Source organism: Xenopus tropicalis, chromosome 2, assembly GCF_000004195.4.
Source record: "Xenopus tropicalis strain Nigerian chromosome 2, UCB_Xtro_10.0, whole genome shotgun sequence".
NCBI lineage: Eukaryota > Metazoa > Chordata > Amphibia > Anura > Pipidae > Xenopus > Xenopus tropicalis.
This window is the reverse complement of record NC_030678.2, coordinates 44,801,128-44,822,692: the sequence shown is the minus strand read 5'-3', so window position 1 is coordinate 44,822,692 and position 21,565 is coordinate 44,801,128. Positions and strand designations below refer to the sequence as shown.

At 39.1% G+C, this 21,565-nt stretch overlaps 1 protein-coding gene across 1 annotated transcript in view; it reads right to left on the bottom strand.

Annotated features, from left to right (window-relative positions):
* The window catches only part of ptchd1 (patched domain containing 1), a 72,170-nt gene extending 53,614 nt beyond the window's left edge, over positions 1–18,556 (bottom strand). Inside the window, exons 1-2 of the mRNA XM_004911662.4 lie at positions 18,465–18,556; positions 16,929–18,324 (exon numbers count right to left, since the gene is read on the bottom strand). Of these exons, the coding sequence (XP_004911719.1) occupies positions 16,929–17,357 (429 nt within the window). The 5' untranslated portion in view covers positions 17,358–18,324; positions 18,465–18,556. The remainder of the gene's footprint in view (positions 1–16,928; positions 18,325–18,464) is intronic.
* Between the last annotated feature and the right edge of the window lie 3,009 nt (positions 18,557–21,565).

Sequence of the window (21,565 nt, the reverse complement as noted above, 5' to 3'; positions counted from 1 at the left end):
AATTACACTGTTTACATAGCAATTAATTCACTCTACCATTTAAAATGTTATTCTTGAACCAACAAATGTATTTTTTAGCTGTAATATTGGTGTGTAGGCGCCATCTCAGTGCATTGTGCCTGAGTCTGAGCTTTCAGAAGGAGCCAGCGCTACACATTAGAACTGCTTTCAGGTAACCTATTGTTTCTCCTACTCCCTTGTAACTGGAGGAGTCCCAAGCCGGACTTGGATTTTTTACTATTGAGCGCTATTCTGATATCTACTGGGAGCTGCTATCTTGCTTCCTTCCCATTGTTCTGTTGGTCGGCTGCTGGGGGGGGGGGGAAGGAGAGTAAAGTGTGACTGAAGTTTATCAGAGCACAAGTAACATGACTGTGGCACCCTGGGGAATAGAGACCACAGCTAGCCCCATGTGAAATTGCAAAATTACATATGTTTCGATGCAGGATTTTGCTGGAGAAGCTCCATTACCGGTGCATTTTGAAAAAAAACCAAAAAAAAAAAAACATATTTTCCAGCGACAGTATTACTTTAAGTGTAATGCTCCTTTATGTTTTGGATGCACAGTACTGTTAATAGGTAATTGAGAATGGAGTCAACTTTGATTCTCTGAACACTTTATTTACTTTAGTGAAATTATATGCATTGTTCATTAAAATCATAATATTTTTCCCTTCTAGGTCTGGATAGAATAGTGACTATGGGTTTTGGGTAAATGGATATGTAAAACCATGCTTGGGATCATTAGAGATATCTAGATATGCAGCACAGCTATATAAATGGCTATACCTATATGTGATTGGTACCTTGCAATACACAATAACTTCTTTACAGAAGATTTATAACTAAGACCTTTAATTAGTCTGATTTTTTATGTATTTGTTTTCATTTTCTAGAATGTGTGTGAAACCAATTTCTTAATGAAATAAATAAGGCACCCATTCAGAATGTGATAAATTAGTGCTTTCATGTCTGAAAGATTTTATTTCCAAATAATTCAACAAAATGAATTTATCATTTAGAACTAGGACAAAGGCATAATTATTAATGATAATAACAAACCCCAGTTTACAAATGATTCTTTAGAAGGGCAAATAAAGCCTTCTGACTTATCATTTGGTTATAGTACATTTATATAAAGCTGCTTTTATGTGTAGTAGGAACATATCAACTGGAAATCTCCCCTACTCTAGCATGCATAATTGGGAATCGGGCTGCTAAAAGTGAATGGCAAATGTGAACTTGGCATCCCTCATTCATAAGATCAATGACGTATGCAGTGAATGAGCAGTAGCAGCAGCAAGTAATCTGTTAGAAAGCAGATGCAGCTTCTATATAAAAAAAGAATACAGCCTAGCAACCATTGGCCTATGATGATATGTATTTAATAATAATATTGAGGAGCTAATTTACAAACATGGTTGAATAAAGGCATTATTAACAAAGTAAGCAGTATATTTTAGCAGTGTTTGTACGACTAAAGTTAGGTAACCCATTGGCCGCTAACTGTAATTCACTTGAGCATCTCTGTGTAGCACAAATTCAAATACTGGTATAAGTCATTGATGTCCAACCTGATGTTCTAAATTGTGAAGCAGCTAAAGCAAAGCCTTTTTCTGATTAGCAAAACCAGCTGTGACATCACTTATGTTTGTATCCAGTGAGCATATTTAAAGTGTGAATGTAAGCATTACTGTGAATTTAGAATAATGCTGTGGAAGGATGCTGTCAACAGAGGTTCAATAATAGTTTGGACATTCATATCTTACATTTTTATACTTTATATTTCAGTTTAGGTTATTCTTTATAATTAATTACATATAACTATATATAATCAGCATGATAAAACAATCAAAATAGTGATGAGCAAATTTTGCATTTTGCTTCAGTGAAAAATTTGCGAAACGACAAGAAAATTTGCGAAATGCGGAAAAATCTGCAAAATGCATTTGTTCAGCGACTTTATTGTTGCCCGCGTGGTTTTTTTTGTCTTTGCTGTGACCATGGCTATTTTGATGTGACAACGCCCAATTTGATGCTACCGCGCCTATTTTGATGCGACTGTGCCCAATTTGATGCGGCCGCAACTTTTTTTGACGCATGACAAATTTTTCCATGACTAATTTTCATTGAAGTTCCGCAAAACAATTCACCAATGGCCAAAAGTGGAAATTCCCTGCAAATCCATGCCTGCCAAAAAAATTCACTCATTACTAAATGTAAACAATTTATACTAAAACGGTCTTATGCTAAGTTATTTATTAATGTAAATGTTATTAATACAATGAGGCACAATATTCTGAAACACATAAGGGTCATTAATGAACTTCATTTGCCAAATCAAATTGATGGCCAGTTCTACAATTAAGTCAAATCTTTTTGCCAAGTGGCAACATCCTGCATTGTGCTTCCCTAGCAATGAATTCTAAATCAATATTTAAAGGGAAAGGCACTATCCAAAACTGGATCTAATCAGTTGCAGTTAAATCAATGTGACATGACTTCCAGGACACTTCACCCTCTTAATAATGCACCAAAGTGGCATGTTTCAGAGCCCACAGGACGCAATAGCACTCCATCAGACCTTCTGTCTGCCTATACTTTTGCATGAAACATCCCCAGAAATAACAAATTGAAAAAGCTCTGCAACATACCAGTTTTTATTCAACTTTTTCTTGGAACAAATATTCCTAAGCTCATATCTTTAATAGCTATGGTTTTTTTGGGGGGTGTCCCACATAAAGGTGGGTTGTGAAGTTCTACTTGTTTACATTAACATACAGTAGTGCCAACATATTCTGCATAGCTTTACACAATAAAATCATTCATTTCAGTCCTTGCTGTTGTGAATCAGGAAGGGCTCACTATCGCATTCACACACACTACGGCCAATGTTATTGACCAATTGACATATGTCTTGGAGTGCGGGAAGAATACAAGTATACAGGGAACTTACAAGCCTTGCTGGAATCGATCCTAGGACCCCAAAGATGCAAGGCTGCCCAAAATTAGATCTCTTGGTTGCTTTTATTATTGCCTGCCTAATTATATTTTAGTTAGTACTGCTACAAATCTCTTAGGACAGTTAAGAGGGTCCACCAATGACTTCTTTGCCCTAGTTACCTTAAAGAAGAAGGAAAGGCATTTTGGCATTTTATTTCCAATATATTAGTCACAATAGTGCAAGCTAGAACACTGTACCTGAGTAAACAGCCCAAGAAGCTCCCTCTGTTTAAGATAGCAGCTGCCATTTTAGACTGGTCTCAGTAGCTTCCAGGCTGCAGCTCTGGCTGCTGGTAGCTCAGATTACACAGCAAAGTTGGGAGGGGGAGTGAGAGATGGAGGAGTTGAGAGGAGTTGTGCCCTGAAGGGTTTTTGTGAGAGAAGACACAGAAGAACTTGCATACACAAAAGAATAAAAGAAATCCTGTTTCTTTTGAAAGAGGACTTTTCTGTGAGTGCTTATGGCTGTATTTACACCTTTCTGATAAAGCTTACTCAATTTTTACCTTTCCTTCTGGTTTAAAGCAGCCCTGGGGACTCCATAGAGAGGAATGATAATGTTTTTTATTTTTCTGACTGGTGGGACAAACATGTTACATGCATGAATTCCTTTCAATACAGTTGCATCATACTATGTATTATAGGCATATATGTATGTATGAAAACAAGATATTTTTGAAGCTAATGTGCACAAGGGTATTAAATAAAGACCAAATGTAATTGTGTTAGCCTGAAATATTAGTTAAAAACAGGCATCTAAAATTCATAGCCCAATAACCCTACAAAAATAATTTTTATAGCTTCCCAACACAGTCTGTGCTGCCACAAACAGCAATGGGAAATGATGCAGTATAAACTTGCATCCGAGACAACAGTGATATGTTGCTTCATCTAGCATGGAAATAACAGGCAAATATGGCACGATAATAAAAAGGAAAAGCCAGACAGGCTTTAATTAAAGCTGACCCTTAAACAACCATGAGGATATAATATTTTCTCTTTGTCATGTAAAATTTACCTGCTGGGACTGGACTTCCAACAATTCAAACGCTTTATATCTATGTCAATACAGTAATAGCTCACTATCCTTTGTTAAGTAATTGCTTACATATATATGTAGCACAGTGTGTAAAATATATGGTTAAAGCAGCACAGCACAAGATTTATGGGCATTATTGATCCAGGAGCGAGGTAGGAAGAATGGAAGATTGCATAGCACAAATCCTATTATTTAAACAAATACAGAATGCATTCTTCCTGTATGTCTTGCAGAATTAAATATCAGTGCCAGTCTTTTGGGGGATTGGGATCCAGATAACCCTTTTGCACCTATTTTTGACATCTTCCAGGTATCGATATCTGCTAAAAACTAGTGACAGAATGATTACTGAATTAAAACCATGAACCAACAACTTACATGAAATGAAAGCGTATATAGTATGCCAAGTGTCAAGATGGCAGATATTCCCAAAATACATTTCTTCTACCCCCTAAGCCCCCAGTAAGTCAATGAATGACATTCAATTTGGGATTGAAAAGGTCAAAGCACATATAATGTGACAAATGTAAATGAATAAAAAACAAAATGACCCCTTAAGGAATGATTGGCAGAGCCATTCTGGTCTACCTGACATACCGGCCACCTAATCCCTAGGGAGAACATAGACAACTGAAGCCAGGTAACCAATTGGCACGACTTTGTGGGATCCATGCCCACAGTGTGCCAGCCTTAAATCCAGTAGGCTACTTAGTTGTAATAATCACTGGGAATATACCCCCAAATAGAAAGTATTTCCCACCAGCTGTGACTTAGTACAAAAAACGCCATCAAACCTACCCACAGATTGCCAATCTGGGCCTCCTGTCTATTAAAGAACAAAAGCCTCACATAAAAGAAACAGGACTTCTCTTCCTTTTTCTTAAAGGAACAGAAACACCAAAAAATGATTGAAAAAAAGAATGAAGTATTTTCGAGAAAATAAAATATAATGCACTGTTTCCCTACACCAGTAAAAGTTGTGTTTGCTTTATATAAATAAACTGCTGTGTAGCCATGAAGGCAGCCATTCAAGATATAAAATGAGATTAGGCACAGGTTGCATAGCAGATAACTGACAAGCTCTGTAGAATACAATGGTGTTCTACAGTGCTTATCTGTTATCTGCTATGTAACCTGTGCCATTTATCCTTATTTCAACTTGAATGGCTGCCCCCATGGCTAAACTGCAGCTTGTTTATATGTAGTTTATCTAAAACAAAACAAACCTTTTATCAGTGTAGCGCAACAGTACATAATATTTTAATTACTTTCAATGTACTTTTATTTTTTGGTGTTACTGTTTCTTTAAGTATTTAAACCCACTTAACCTGTGGCAAACCTATAAGCCTAGGATTTTGAGAAATATTAGGCTTATAGGTTATATACTTCTATAATGTACCCATAATTACAGGGTTTGAATAAATGTGTGTGTGCTGAATATAATGTTTCTTTCCCTCATATCTGCCTTTAATTATTAAAAGATGGGTTTAACATACTGGCCATCCCATGCAGATTCAACTAATTGTTAATGACCCTCGGCACGTTAGCTGTAAGCTGCTCATAATGTCAGATCAATTAAAAATGCATAACCTGCTTCCTAATAGACAAAGACATCCATTAATGTGTTTTATCACAATGCACACGATTTGTGCTTCTTAGGGCGATATCAAGGGAGTTGAGCAATTTTCCTCATGTGTGCCATTAAAATGCTTCAATAAGTGCAGCTTTTCTACTGTGTGAAAGGATAACTAAAGCCAACAAAAAACTCAGTGCTATTATTATTATTAATAATAACAAGTCTTTATTTATAAAGTCTGACATATTCCTAAGCATATACTGTAGAACAATCATTAACATAAGCTATATAACTTTTTGTTAGTTGGATATTTCTTATTATGAACACATAGACAGTCCCTGTTTCACTTACAACCATGGGGGGCATACCATTCAAGATAAAAAAAGGAGAAAAGGCAAAGGTTGCATAGCAAATAACAGATAAACTCTGTAAATACAGTGGTGTTCTACAATGCTTATCTGTTATCTGCTATGTAACCTGTGCCAGACACTGTTTACTGCCTGTTTGTTTGAAATGTAAATGTCATGTGATGCAATAGCCTTCACATCAGGAACAAAAAAACAGTATGCACACATAGGGGCTGATTTACTAACCCACGAATCCGACCCGAATTGGAAACGTTCCGACTTGAAAACGAACATTTTGCGACTTTTTCGTATGTTTTGCGATTTTTTCGGATTCTGTACGAATTTTTCGTTACCAATACGATTTTTGCGTAAAAACGCGAGTTTTTCGTATCCATTACGAAAGTTGCGTAAAAAGTTGCGCATTTTTCGTAGCGTTAAAACTTACGCGAAAAGTTGCGCATTTTTCGCGTAAGTTTTAACGCTACGAAAAATGCGCAACTTTTTACGCAACTTTCGTAATGGATAGGAAAACTCGCGTTTTTACGCAAAAATCGTATTGGTAACGAAAAATTCGTAAAGAATCCGAAAAAATCGCAAAACATACGAAAAAATCGCAAAATACCGATCATTACGAAAAAAACGCAATCGGACTCCATTCGACCCGTTCGTGGGTAAGTAAATCAGCCCCATAGTAATGCTATATGCTATATACTTATATACAAGGAAGATAACCAATCCTAGCCCTGCCTATCTCCTTCCTGTGAAACCACAGCCATGTTATGATATTTGGTCTTCTGTAGTGATGAGCGAATCTGTCCTGTTTCACTTCCCTGGGTGAATTATTTCGCCAATCACTAGTCTTCTGTTTAGGACTCATTATTGCAATCCCTTGTGTGAGGTCCACAGCTATACTGTATGACTGTCCTTTATACTATAATTAACACAAGTGTTAAACTTTTTCCCCCATGTTATCCTGAATCCAGCTGCAGATTTAATAAATATCAGGGAACGAAACTTAATGTGTACACTAATGAATTATTGCCTAGGACACTATACAGCAGGACTTTAATTTCCTGTTCTATCAAGCAGTGTCAGACTGAGCTAGTGTAGGCTCATTGGGAACCCAACGTCTAGAGCTCCCCTTCCCTGCCGGCTGCTACAGATCCTCCACATGCCGCACTAACACATCCCCATCAACGCTGCAGATCCTTGGCACACTGCGCTAACGTCCCCACTCCCTGCTACTATTGCTAATCACTAATAGACAAAGCTCCTAAACTGTCAGTGGCGCCATGGCAGGTTGCAAGTGGAACTAGTGGGTGGGATTAGTGAGAGGGAGGCCTGGGCCCCAGCAGGACCTGGGTCCACCGGAATTTTCCCTAGCAAACCAGTGCGACGCTGCTATCAAGGGAAGTCTTTGGGCTATGATGCTACAGAATAGCAGTGTATCTACAAATACAGTAATTACATTAAAGCATGTAGCACAAGGGCACTTTTGAGTGATACCACCTAAAGAAGCACATACCGTACCACATGTTTTGAGTAGATAAATAAATTTAAAAAGTTAGGGTTGTAGTGGTCAGCTGACCTGAATATGCTATGTGCCACAAAATATGTAACTATATATATTTTTATGTGCCACCAAGGCAGAAAATACAATTTCCTGCCATTTCCTCTTCTATGATGTCTTGTCCCACTATCACTCTTTTTGGAGTGAAAATGGAAGTCCCTTCCTAGGGTTGCCACCTGTCCGGTTTTGACCCAGACAGCCCGGTTTTAGTCAGGGCTGTCCAGGTCAAAACTGCCTGCCTGGTTATCACAATTTAGAAATCACTGATCACCATGTCTTAGCACCACCCATGTGATAACGCAGACCTACCCCCCCCAATACAAACATCACTGCTCTGCCCAGTGACAGCATGCCCCGCCTCCCTGCCCAGAGTTCCCAAGCAGGAGAGGTGGCAACCCTATCCCTTCCCCATGGCCTGTGGGTAACAATTGCTTTGTGTATTTAAGGTATTCAACATTGGTTGCTCAGATTTCTATATAGGATGCAAAAATCATATTTTTTATTCACTTCAAGAGTTCAACCAATCAGATGGAATGTGGCCTGCGTGGCTACTAAAACGGATTAAGCACCATTACATTTCATTTACAGTTTGACAAGGACTGAATATTCTACATATGTTCACGGTTTATAATGTCAATAAGTATGACATTCACAGTGGGGTTTGATGCAAACTGTACCTGTTTGTTTTCATTGCACATTTAATATATTCTTAGAACAAATATTTAGCTAATCAGCTATCTGTTGGTACACACTGCCACCTGGGTACACTTACCAATTATATATGCAGCTTGGAGATAAACACTGAGTTAAGCATTGATAAAGTCTGAGGTTTTCTAATACTAACCACACATTTTTTACAAAACCAAATACTACTGAAGGTTATTTATCTCCAGGGGAATAAAGCAACTCTTTTTCTGAGGTCAGGAACCATAAATAAATTAGGCTTGGCTAACAAATTATTTTCTCATTCATTTTCATGTTCATTTTCTAAACATAAAATTCAATATTGAGGCAATGCATCTTAGGTGTAGGAGATGTTTGCAGCTAAGTGAACTGTTTCTTTTTTAATTGTAAATGTGGACAATATTAAAGAATGTGGCTATATATAATTTTTATAAACTTTTATAAAACTTACTGAACCAGCGTAAAGTTTCCACATCTCAGTGTGCTCTGAGCATGCTCAGTGTTGTGACACTAAGCTTAGGGCTCATCTCAAATCACCAAGCAAAAAATGTGGTTTACATTTCAAAGAAGCTGATGTACAGGGCTGATAACTAAATAATGATGCTTACTGTACTGGTTTCTGGGCTGCTGTGCAATGTCAGTCTAAATGAATTACTAATCAGCCTTGTATTGTAATTAATTACAACTAAATCATCAGAAAAAAATATGGCAGGGGGCTCAAACTCAATTTACCTGGGGGCCGCAGGAGGCAAAGTCAGGATGAGACTGGGTCGCATAAGGGATTTCACAAAAAATTGTCTTTCAAGGGATAATGCAAGGCACGGCAGGCGGGAGCTGCTGATTGTGGAAATGACGTTATGCCATCATAACAGTTATTATGGGAAGACGTTCTGTGTGCACAATTAGCTCCTTAGCAGCTAGTTGTGCACACAGAACGTCTTCCCATAATAACTGTTATGATGGCATAACGTCATTTCCGCAATCAACAGCACCCGCCCGCCGTGCCTTGCATTATCCCTTGAATCGCAATAAAAATCGCGATCCATTCATTGCTTTTGAGAAGGCGTTGGTGCGGGCCACAAAATACTGTACCGAGGGCCGCAAATGGCCTGCGGGCCGCGAGTTTGAGACCCCTGGAATATGGGGAGCTACAGGGGGCACATTTGGAGGCACAGATCTTCCTGGCTAAAGGGCTGTGGTTGCCTTGGGCTGGTACAGAAGCCCAAAACATAATGTGCAGTATTTCTACCCCACTGTACAACAATTTAAGACCTGCACAGAGCAATACAGGGTTCAAAAACAGGCACAAACCAATATGTTTTTTGCTCATTAACACCCTGTTCTGCACTTTTCCCAGAAAGCAAATATACAAATACGGCACTATTTTGAGAAAATTTCATTTTTTTATGTTTAGATATTGTCAAGATTTATGATTTTTCCAATATTTTTTCAAAATGTTTTTTTTTTTTTTAAATAAACCCCCATAATTCATGATATATTAATGCTGAGTTAACTTTTTTTGGCTGTCAGTGACAGCCTGCCCTAGACACATTTACAAAGGGAAGTTAATCCAATCATTGTTTTCTTTGTCACTCAGTTTCAAGGGGAAGTTAACCCCATCATTGTTTTCTATTTCACCCAGTTTCAAGTGAAACTTAAACACATTATTGTTTTTAAGAATGAATGCCAATACTCCTAAAATGGCTGCTGGAGCAATTCCTGTTTGGGAAAAAGAAAGAGGATTCGTGGAAATGAACGCCCATTTACATTTGTTTTGGTTCTAAATATTATTCAAAAGTTTTTTGAAATGTATAATTACTGTTTTTTATTTGAATAAACTGGTTTATAACAGCTGTTGGGGTTATAGTGCAAATAACCTACAATGTAAAAATATAAAGATTTAATTCAATAAGGAAAAAACTCAGATTCAGATTTTGCTATAGCAGTGTTGTACATGTAATGGGTCAATTATTTCACATGAAGAATGTTTGCTTAAATTAAAATGATTATGTCATACAGTGAAATTTATGGAGCCTTTGAGCTGACTGGTGCCATAAAAATATTTTAGCGCGGTCACATGGGCCTCCAGTCAGACAACCCTGCTCTGTAGGATGAACTTTTAATACAAAAATCATGAGATTATCATAAAGCAGGTTGTGACCCAATCGGGCAAAAAAAAATTGCAGTAAGCACTATAGTAATCATAATGGTAAATCTTTATTTTTTGCATTATTTTGTTGGCCAGAAAAACACTGTCAACACATGGAATTGATTTGGTGCATTTTTAAAATTATTTCTATACACCGCTGTTGCCAAAAAGGGATTTATAGATAGTGTACAAAGTCCTACCTAAAAATGATCCTGATTTATTCAGAATTTCATTAATTTCAAAAATGAAACACTATGAGACACTAAGGGCCTACACCTGATTTGTATTTGGGAGCTTTTAAGTACAAATTTTGTACTTGTCTTGAAACAAAGGGAGGGCAGTGATTATTCACAGCATGTAGCCACATGTATCCCTTGTAACTAGATTCTACTGTATATAACCAACATTCTTTTTTTTTGTTTTATGGCCAAATTTCTACATAAAGATTACATTCCTGGCAGATACAGTTAAAGGGTTTCCTTATGGAAGACAGTGTTTCCCTGTCGGTGTTCAACTGCCTCAAAGCTCTCCTGGGCCTTCTGTTCTCTGCTTCCCAACTGATCTGACACCTGATGATTACTAGCGCTTCCTATCTCCCCATAACATTCCTATGGCTGCTATCTCATCTCACAAACTGTTTGTGTGTCATTCTGCTGAAGTCTTGTCACCCAAAATTAATCACACAGCAAACTGAGATCATCACAGACCTTTCATTCATTTCCTCCTGCTTAAAATGATCTACATTCATACACTTGCTTTTGACTCAAAATTATGGCATTCCTTAAAAATAGGATTGGAAAATATCCATAATGACAAAGAATAGCATGGCAGTAGCGAAACATGACCTACAAGTGAATCCAAAATATTCTATCCTACTGTTGCTGTATTACTGCACAAAGGTATAACTTGTCATTCAAATAGTTATATTATTACTGTTTCTAATAGTTGATTCTTGAAGCAGCTATTTAAGTTTGCACACTGTGACAAATTGTTTTATTACTCTGGATGGATCCGTATGTCGCTAAATTTCATTAGGGAGGTGTGAGACACATATCCTTATATTACTCTGTATATGCAGATGCACTCTTTTGTACAAAGCATAGATACACACACACATAAGCATGATGTATCTGTCAAAGAAAATAAGGCTCATTAGTGGTACAAAGTGCAAAAATAGGTGCAAATTGACATTTTCTGTAGCCACAATACATAATTATAGCCCATTTAAAGCATAATTGAAACCACTGTACCGTGAAATCTCATCATTTGTGAACAAGATGTTCCTGGCTTCTGCCCCATAAAGGGTGCCATGAGAGCAGGGCATGAGTACCCACCTACATGCCCTTTACTTGAGTGCTATTCCCTAGGTACAAAAGTGGGTACCTATGGGTGCAAGGAGCTAAGGGAGTTCTGTACTTCGCACCGGCCAACTGTGAATGTTTTTACAAATAAGGGATAGTACACTGTGTTACAAAATGATTTTAGTAAAAGGGCAAGTTTTTAACTTAAGGGCAATGACAGATGGCATTTAAGCCCTATGCTTTTTGCCCTCTGTAAAAATCCCATTGACAAAATGTCAAGAACTGCTGCCAATCACTTCACATTACACTCAATGGGAACTGCAGTGCTTGCAGCACAAAAGGACAGTGATTGGCCCAGAATGCAGTGTAGGGAGTAATCACGTTTGCCATAGGCACTAAAAACTCTATTCATTATAATAAAAAAGCATTTGTGTCAATTCTCAGAATATATCACTGCAAATTTATTTGAGCCAAACTGTAATTGTCTAAAATGACACACATCAATTAATTGGGCTCCTCACACATAATTCTGTACAAATCTATTTTTAAAATACATTTAACTTTAAAATGGAGGCACGCCTTACATCATTAATCCCAGGATTCCTTTAGCCACCGTTTCGTGAAACTTTGCAAAGTTTCGCTCATCACTACCCCTCAACCCACACTAGCTGAAGTGAACAGAGCCATCAGGGCAACTCCTTCTATGAGGCAAGGTAAGTGTTCAGTTACTGTGTTGCTAGTTTAGACAATAGTGCTCTCTGCATTAGCGACACAGCCCCTCCTTGACGTGCTCTGACACCGAAGAGGTAACAGCAGCCCCAACCTTGTATGTTCAACCTGGATCCAGAACAGTAAACCTTGAAGCTCTCTCAGACACCTCTTTCTGGGGCACACTAACTGGTCAGCTGTTTCTACAACACCAAAATAACATAAGGGAACCATTTGGCAGTGCTGTCTACATGAGGGTTGGATGGGGCAAGGGCACAAAGGTGTCATTCAGGCACACAAGTTAGGGAGCAGTGCAGAAAGCAACTGGGCCTTCTGAATGAGAATTAAGGAAAGTGCTTTAGTACCTTTGCATTTGCATTTGGGCTCAAAATAAATGACCCCTACTTTCTTGCTATAGCAAAGTAAAATACTGTGATATAACTCCAACCTTCAGTTTCTATGGTGGTGCAGTGCAGTCAAGTGCAGAGATCAATATGCACCATTAGTATAGTCCGACTAATGAAAACAAATGTGTGTTTGCCTGTAATCCTTTGAAAATGCAATAAATACAGTATACAGAGCAAATATTTATTTTTGAATAGCATAGTGCAGCAAAGGCAATTTCATAAAAACAAATAGAAGTGCACGTTAGCACATTACTGCATTGCCTTCACATTATACTTGTTTTTTTTATCACTCGCATGTACTGTTTTAATCCATTTAAATGTACAGGTATAGAATATTATATCTGAAATGCTTGGGAACTAGGGTTTCTGAATAATAATTCTAAAAATTGCTAAAAATTAACTAAACATTAAAAAAATAAACCCAATAGGATTGTTTTTCCTCCAATATGGATTCATGCCGTTTAATTGGGATCAAGTACAAGGTACTGTTGTATTGTTACAGAGATAAAGGAAATAAATTCTAATTATTTTCTTACGATGGACTATCAGAGATGGTCTTTCTGTAATTCTGAGCTTTCTGGATAATAGATTTCCCGATAAGGGATCCAAGACTTGAATCCTGGGGATTGTTTACTAAAACAAGTTCTAAAGAATAAATTCAGATTCTCTTGTCTAGCATTACCCTAATGTAATGTTTTCAGTCAAAACTGGCCCTTGGCTACTATTTACCTTGTGTCATATTTTTCATAGGCTGGCATCTCCAGCCTGTACAACCCCTCTCTGTGTATTAAAAAGTTGTGGCCAAACTGCCTGGGGCACATTTTTGAGCTAATTCTCATGTGTGTGTAGGGGGAAACCTTGGAAACTTTCAGTTCAGTTTTGCACTTTCAACTTAGTCCATTAGTGAATGAGGCCCTATATGTCATAAGATATCTCTAGGGTTGCCATCTCTGCTGGCTTTCTTTGTCGGGTAGGGGGCCGGGTGACGTCAAGGGGGTCGAGAAGAGATGGGGCCGTGACTTTGCGGGGCAGAGAAGGGGCAGGGTCATGATGTCACGGGGTGGGGCTATGACACAGCGATCACCAATCTGTCGATTGCCACATCAATGTCAATGAATCCTGCTCAGTTTTCCTAATTTGGGAAATCGGGCAGGAGGTTTTGACCCAGACAGCCCTTCCGAAATCCGGACTGGTGGGGTCTAAACCAGACAGGTGGCTATCCTAGATATCTCTCTTCTAATATAAGCTTCGGTCCTTCAGTGCTCCATGGGTTTCCATGCTATTTGTCATTGGACTGCAGAAGTCCTGGGAGGACCAAAGGGCCTTTAACTACAGGATTTTTGTAGGAGGGGCAGAAGGGATAGTGATGAGCAGAATTTTTTGCTGTGATAACACGGCCACAGACTCCACTGGCTGCAAAGAAGTAAAAAAAAACTGCAATATGGAAAAAGTTGCAGCAAAAAAAATTTTTTCAGCAAATTGAAATGGGTCAGATACGCTGATCACTAGTCAGAGATGTTTCAAATGCATGAGCTAACTGATTCCACTGTATATTGCCTGGAATTACCCATCATCTCTCAGATTTGTGTTTTAGCATAGTTATACTCCTTTGCATACTTTCAGCATTCATTTCAATAGATGCACGTTCAAACGCCAGTGTCTAAGGGCCCTAAGGGATTTAAAACATTGCTTGAAAATATTTGCAGGCCAGGACTTCAGCTGATGATCTGCACTTGGATGACTGGGCATATAAAAGCAATATGCATTTGATGCCTGTTATGTAATTTTCATTTTTTGCATTACAAGCAATCATATACACTTTTATGGCCACTATGCTACTCTATGGAATAATGTATATTCAGTAACTGTCCCAATCCTTTACAAAAACAATACTTAGGTTGTAATTTGCTCTCACAGACGCTGATATTTAGTGGTGTAACAACTGAGGAAGAGGATTCAACAGCTGGTGGTGGGGAGGGGAGAAGCAGGCCTGGAAAGGATTTTATTTGATGTTTTAACAGGTTAATAAACTAACTAACCACTTTTTTGGCATCTCTAGGGTTGCCACCTTTTGTATTCTTTAAAACCGGTGGGGATGTGTCTGTAAAAAAATGGGGCAATGAAATTAGGGGCAGATTTGTGATGCAACTGGGGCAGGGCTGTGACATCACATAAACTAAGGGAGTAACGCCGGGTAGAGGGCCAACTTGGGAAAGGGGATTGGAGGCAGGCAGGGGTGGATCGGAGGCAGATCAGGAGCAGGCTGGGACTAGAGGAAGAGTTACAAATTTACCCACAAGTACATTGCCAGTAAGTTTATGGTAGTGGCCCCAGCCTTGGCAGGTATTTTACAGGCTAGGCCAGTAAAATACCAGCTGTGTGGCAATCCTAGGCACGTGCAGTGCCGTACAGTAGTTTTCCCTGCCAGACACTACCTAATTGGTCACATGGCCCAGGCACCCTCACTGTGTTGAGGACTTGTGATTGATATACGATGCTGCCCTTAGCAACACGAGGGGCAGGACAAGAGAGGGGGCACACATAACCCGGGTTGATCACCAGGCAAGGTGGGCCCTGAACCCCCCAGTTCAACCCTGTTTTTTGCTAAGATTTTAGCTATCGGTATCGCAGAACATTCTGCCACAGTGGCACAGATCCTATCCAAACCCACATTCCTTTATTGAAATAAAACAAGTTTTTTTTATCTACCAGGGCCACTATATTGGCACACTCGGTATTCCAGAGAAACCCACAGAGAATCAGCAGTCCTGCCCTGCTTTATGGCTGAGATTCTAGCTATCTTTATAGCAGAGCATTCTATCACAGTGGCACAGATCCTATTCAAACCCACAGTCCATTTTTGAAATAATGACATAAATGAATAATGAAATAAATAAGCTTTTTGTTATCTGACAGGGCCACTACATTGGCACACCACTGGGTATTCCAGAGGCCCACAGCCATGCACAGGGTTATTATAGTCTCTGTACAACAGGGGGATGCTAACATTAGCTGGCCAACAGGTCAACAGGTGGGGGCAGGGGATCAAACTTTTTTTTTTTTTGCAAGGGCGCTCTATGACTTCTAGTTAGGCCACTGCTGATATTAAGATGTGCCAAATGCTGGAAATAAGTGCACAGTGTAGATGCTTGTATGGTGAGTATTTCTCAGTGGCCCTATCATTTCACATTTATTTATGCATTTACACTTCAATTAAAGTGCATCCCACGTAAAATTATCTCTCTTTTCATTTCCTTCATCTAAACACCAAAATTCATGAGATGCCCATGTTTTTGCAGTTCATTTTACATATCCTCCTGTTAAGTTGCCTATTACTAACTTACCACAGGACATATCTGCCCAGAAAACTTTTGCTACATAAAGTATTTAAAGTAAAGGTACTGCATGTATGATGACACTCACTCACTTACTAGCAAACCTAAAGGCCAGTGTAGAAAAGTGTTTTACCCTAATGTGAGTGAAACTATTTTTTGCATTATATTGTTCATGACATCGGGGGGGGGGGGATTAAATAATAGCAATATTTCTGCATTAACCATTATGACATCAGTTAGAAGAATTTAATCTTCAAAAACATTGTTTGGAATCCCTAAAATACAAGCCCTGTACTTTGCAACAATGGGGCTTTATATGAAATGTAATAATGCTAAACATATAGGGGCAGATTTAGCAAAACGTGAGTTTAGAGCTTAATACATACAAACTCACCTACATTCTATTTATTCCTATGGGATTTTTAGAAGCATATTTATTAACTGGTGAAAGTTAGAACTCACTACTCGATAAATACACTCCTAAAAATCAGATAGGAAAAAAATAGAATGTGGGTGAGTTTTTCTGTATTAAGCTCTAAACTCACATTTTGATAAATCTGCCCCTTGTTGTCGCTAAACATACAGTATGTTGCTTTCCAATCCCCTCTCACACAGCAAGTTAGCAAATACCCAAGGCAGAATATGACTATTATAAAATGAATGTATGTGTTTGGATGGGTGCTAAGGGAGGAGATTTATACAGATGTGTTGGGTTGATACTTAGTAAATCATAACAAGGCAACAAGTGGAGTGAAGCAGTGTCTGTGGCAGCCAAGTAAAATGCAGCAGTGTCTGTGGCAGTCACTTACCTTTAGGATAAGATCAGTGTGATGCTGGTCCAACATGTTGGCTCTTCTAGAAGATGTGATGATGACTCTGCCGTACCTCCCAGGAGTTTGCAGATCAGAATACAGACGATGCTTGGATCGGTTTACTGGGAACAGGCTATCCACTAGGTTCCTCTCTATCTTGGCCAGGCTGTGTTTAGGGGCAAGCAAATATTCTATGTTCTCCTCCACCCTATACCTACTGAAACTGGCCCCCAGCAAGATTGAGATCAGTACTGGAGCCGAGATAAAAAATACTGGATGGCTGGCAATAAAAAAGCCAAGTCTCGAAAAGCAATTTCTCAGCCCCCTGTGCAGAACCTTCCGCAACATCCTAGTGCAGAGGGAGCTTAGGAGGGGGAGAGTCACAGGCTGAGATTGGAAGCTCCCCCAGAGCCTGGCCAGGACCATCAGGGACCACAAACATACGGAGATGTTCTCTTAATTAGCATGTGAAAAATATGATGCTCCAGAACATAGACCATCAGCAAGTACAGTCTGTGTGTAAAGATATCTTACTCTGTGGCTCAGTTTTAACTAAATGGAAATGTAAGCTGTGCAATATAAAGTTTGGCTGAAAGATTAGAGTCGTTGCATATCTCTGCCTTCCCAATGTCTCAAGTAAGTGTAAAAGCATATTCAGGAATCTGGACAGCTAGCCAATCCTCATCATCCTGAAGGAAGCAGCTCTTACCTGGTTAATTTATTAGCACTGCCTGCAACTGATCGGTTACTCTAGTGACAGTCGGGAAAGCTGCATTTGAGCAGTCCGCTTGCTGCACTGGTAATCTCAGTAGTAACAGGCTATTAATTGCTGGCGTCCCATGTTCCTATGGAGATGGAAATATGTGGCCATGGTCCAGGTGAGTGTGACTTCCCAGCTGTTCATTTAACCATCTTGCAGCATCCAGTGATGGAAAGTATCTAATCACTTTAGGTGAGTCCCATGACTTTGCAGAGCAAGAGGCAAAATCACAGGGAGATAAAAGACTGATAGGTGCTAGTATACAGAGATATAGATGATATGGCAGCTCGCCTTGTCAATAAGATGAATATAAAAGTTAAAGTAACTCCCCTCTTAGAACCCCATCAGTATTTGATAGGGTCTCAGCCAGAGATGGGAATAAACCTGCTTCATTGTTGCACTGGGAAGATCACCGCATAGATACAATTTTGTGTATTTCATTGGTCTCAGGCGATTATCTATCTGTCAGCACATCATGGGGGGACACAGCAAAAATCCTACAGGCACCAGAAACGTCTAGGAGATGTCAGAAATCTCTCCCTGTCGCTGCCACCGTGCAGCTGCATCCCCTCTTGCATAGTAAGGCAGGAATTCTCCCAGGCTTGGCTCCCAATGAATCATCCACTCGCAGGTCTGAAACAAGAAGGCAGCGATAAAGTAAGAGGGAATGTAGAATGGGAAGATACAACAGGCAGGCTGCCCACCCAATGTCTGTCACTCTGGCACAGAGATGTACAGCAGCCACTAATTGAACTTGAAAACTTGCATCTTACCAGGGAACATGGCAAGGCGTCTCCAGCTTGTGGGCAGCAGAAACCTTACTAATAAATATAAAGGTACAGCCCCATGAAGCAGTAAGATGTCTTCTAATTCAATACTATACTGCACATCCCTATCTCCCACCCCCTCCCCGGCCGCTCCTCCCTCAATCAACTGCCACAGGGGCTGCCCCTCCTTCTAGAAAGAAATACAAGCTGATTGAAATAAATCACCATGAAATACTTTCAGGATTGGCATTCGCCTCCTTGTCATTATTGCCCGGTCTCTCTGTTAGGGGAGCGATTGTTGCCAGACACAAGAAGCAGAGATTGTGCCGCTATTGTGCGGCGTCTCCTACACAAGGAATCGCTAGAACTAACACAGACGGACGTGCCAGGGATCGTTAAAATCGCGTTAGTGTTTCTGCTAGAACTGCTTCATTGCATTGATCCCGAACACTGCTGCGATAACCTGGCTGCGAGAGATATTTCTCATTAATGAGCAATTAGTTACAGTGTTGGGGAAGGGAAAGGTGTGTGTCAGTGAATCTGTATCTATATATACCCAGGCACATACACATTCATGTGTTCTCACTATGCACAATGTATTACAGTGCAGGTATGTATACTGTAGCACATTCCCAGGGGCCGTGTCTGCATCAGCAGTAAGAGTAGCAGGTCAGAGCTGCATGTACCGTGTGTCTGGTTTAATAACCTTTCTGGGCTGCAGAATTGGCCCCTCCCTCCCCAGGGCGCAGTTCTCCAGCTCTGTATGCGCGTTATTGCGCGGCTTTATCTCATGAGTGCAAAGCCCAGGCTGGACTCCAACTCCCCCCCTTTGTCCTACTGTCAGGCTCGAACATTAGCAACAGGCTTTGCTGTTAAAAAAAAAAAACCTGTTTGCATTTATTAGATATCTGTGAGCAGAATGTTCAGACGCCTTTAGCCTTTAGAGACGGCCATACAATGACCATGGCTAAAGCAAAAGAGAAACCTTTTTAGAATAGAAACAGGTTTACACGTATCCAACCTTTTAGATTTAGTGCTTGCACAATGCAGGCTTAATTATCTTTCCGCCAATGTAATGTTAATTAATCAGATGTACTGTTGGCTTTGTGTGACGTCAGAAGCCATGAAAAGTGTGTTTGTGTTGCGCAGGAGTCGCTGAATGAGCCGCAGTATAACGCGCCTGCAGCCTTATTCATCATCTTTTATTTGTTAAACTTCTGTTAGGGAGTGTGATCATCATCTTCATCACTCAGTCGCAAGTCCAGTAGTAAAAAAGCCTGCGCGATCCAATCATGCTCACTGCCCACCTCTTGTTAACGTGGTATCTGTCACTTGTCTGCAAAGCCTCCCTGCATCTCTGCCGCTGCGCCTTCAGCACCACGGACAGGTCCCGCAACTGATTTGTTCAGTCATCTGCCTGATATGTAGCAGCAACCTCCACCATGGGCTGCTACCCCCCATCCTCCCCCATCTCCTTCTCTCTCTCTCACTTTCTCTCTCTCTCTCTCATCTATCAATCAATCAATCCATCTATCATATATCTGTCATCTATTTGCAATGTATCTGTTTCTTTGTTATATCTTATACCCATTATTATGCCCACTTTACATTACATTACATTAACATTTATTTATAAAGCGCCAACATATTCCGCAGCGCTGTACAATAAGTGGGTTACATACATTGGACATACAGAGTAACATATAAAGCAATCAATAAACGATATAAGAGGTGAAGAGAGCCCTGCCCAAAAGAGCTTACAATCTACAATCTACACTTTCTCTCTCCTTTTCTTCTATTAGTCATCTATGTCTGTTCACATACTTTTAGAATGTAAGCTCTGTTGAGTTGGGCCCCCTATACACATATATAGATCTGTTATTGTATGGAATTTGTATGTTGAGGTATTTTACTCTTCATTTGTGTAGTGCTGCAGCATATGTTGGCACTTATAACTTATAACTATTGTCCATACTAATATTGATTATAATAGTGATAATACATATAAAAGTCTACGAATGTATATCTTCATCTACAATTATATATCTATCTATCTATCTATCTATCAATCTTTCTATCTATCTATCATCTATCTATCTATTATCTATCTATCTATGTATCTCCAATGTATTGGCTTTCTGTCTGTCTGTCTCTCCCTTTTTGTATCACCATCTGTATATCCATAAAATATCTGCCTATGAATGAATATATGTTTGGATGGATTAATATCTATCTATCTATCTATCTATCTATCATCTATCTACCTATCTATCTCCATGTATGTCTCTCTCTCTCTCCCTCTTTTTGTTTCCCCATCTGTATATCCATAAAATATCTGCCTATGAATGAATATATGTTTGATTGTATTAATATCTATCTATCTATCTATCTATCTATCTATCTATCATCTATCTACCTATCTATCTTCATGTATGTCTCTCTCTCTCCCTCTTTTTGTTTCCCCATCTGTATATCCATAATATATCTGCCTTTGAAAGAATGTGTGTATGCATGTATTAATATCTATCTATTTATCACCTGTCTGTGTTTGTCACTTTGTAAATATCAATAAAATCATATCCATGCATTATATTGTTACAATGCAGTTAAGAAGCAATGAGAAGACCAGTTCATTTATGTACTGTCATATTTATATTACTACATTTTGCTCTGAGGCATTTTACTCACATATATTTTTATGCATCTGATAAACAGGAAATTAAGCATCATTCACAAAATGAAATAGTGCCATCTGCTTGTGGATACTTGCTCTGCTCTGTTCATTTTACAACACTTTTTAAAGCATGACCTGTTATGCAATGTTACATAAAAAGTAAAATGTATCCAATATGTCAAAATAATATACACATGAAATATGAATATCCATTATGCTTCTATTCTGTATTACATTATTAACAACTCCATAAAGTTTTATAAGTATACAAGCTCACTCTGAATGAAAAAGGTTTAAAATCTCTGAGAAAACATCAGTTATTCCTAAAATTGTGAGGAAAAGTCAAGGTGGAGCAGACATGAAGGTTATAGAGACTTATGGACACTCGGGTAAGTGTGTTGTGGCTATAACCAGCATTATTGATTTATCAATG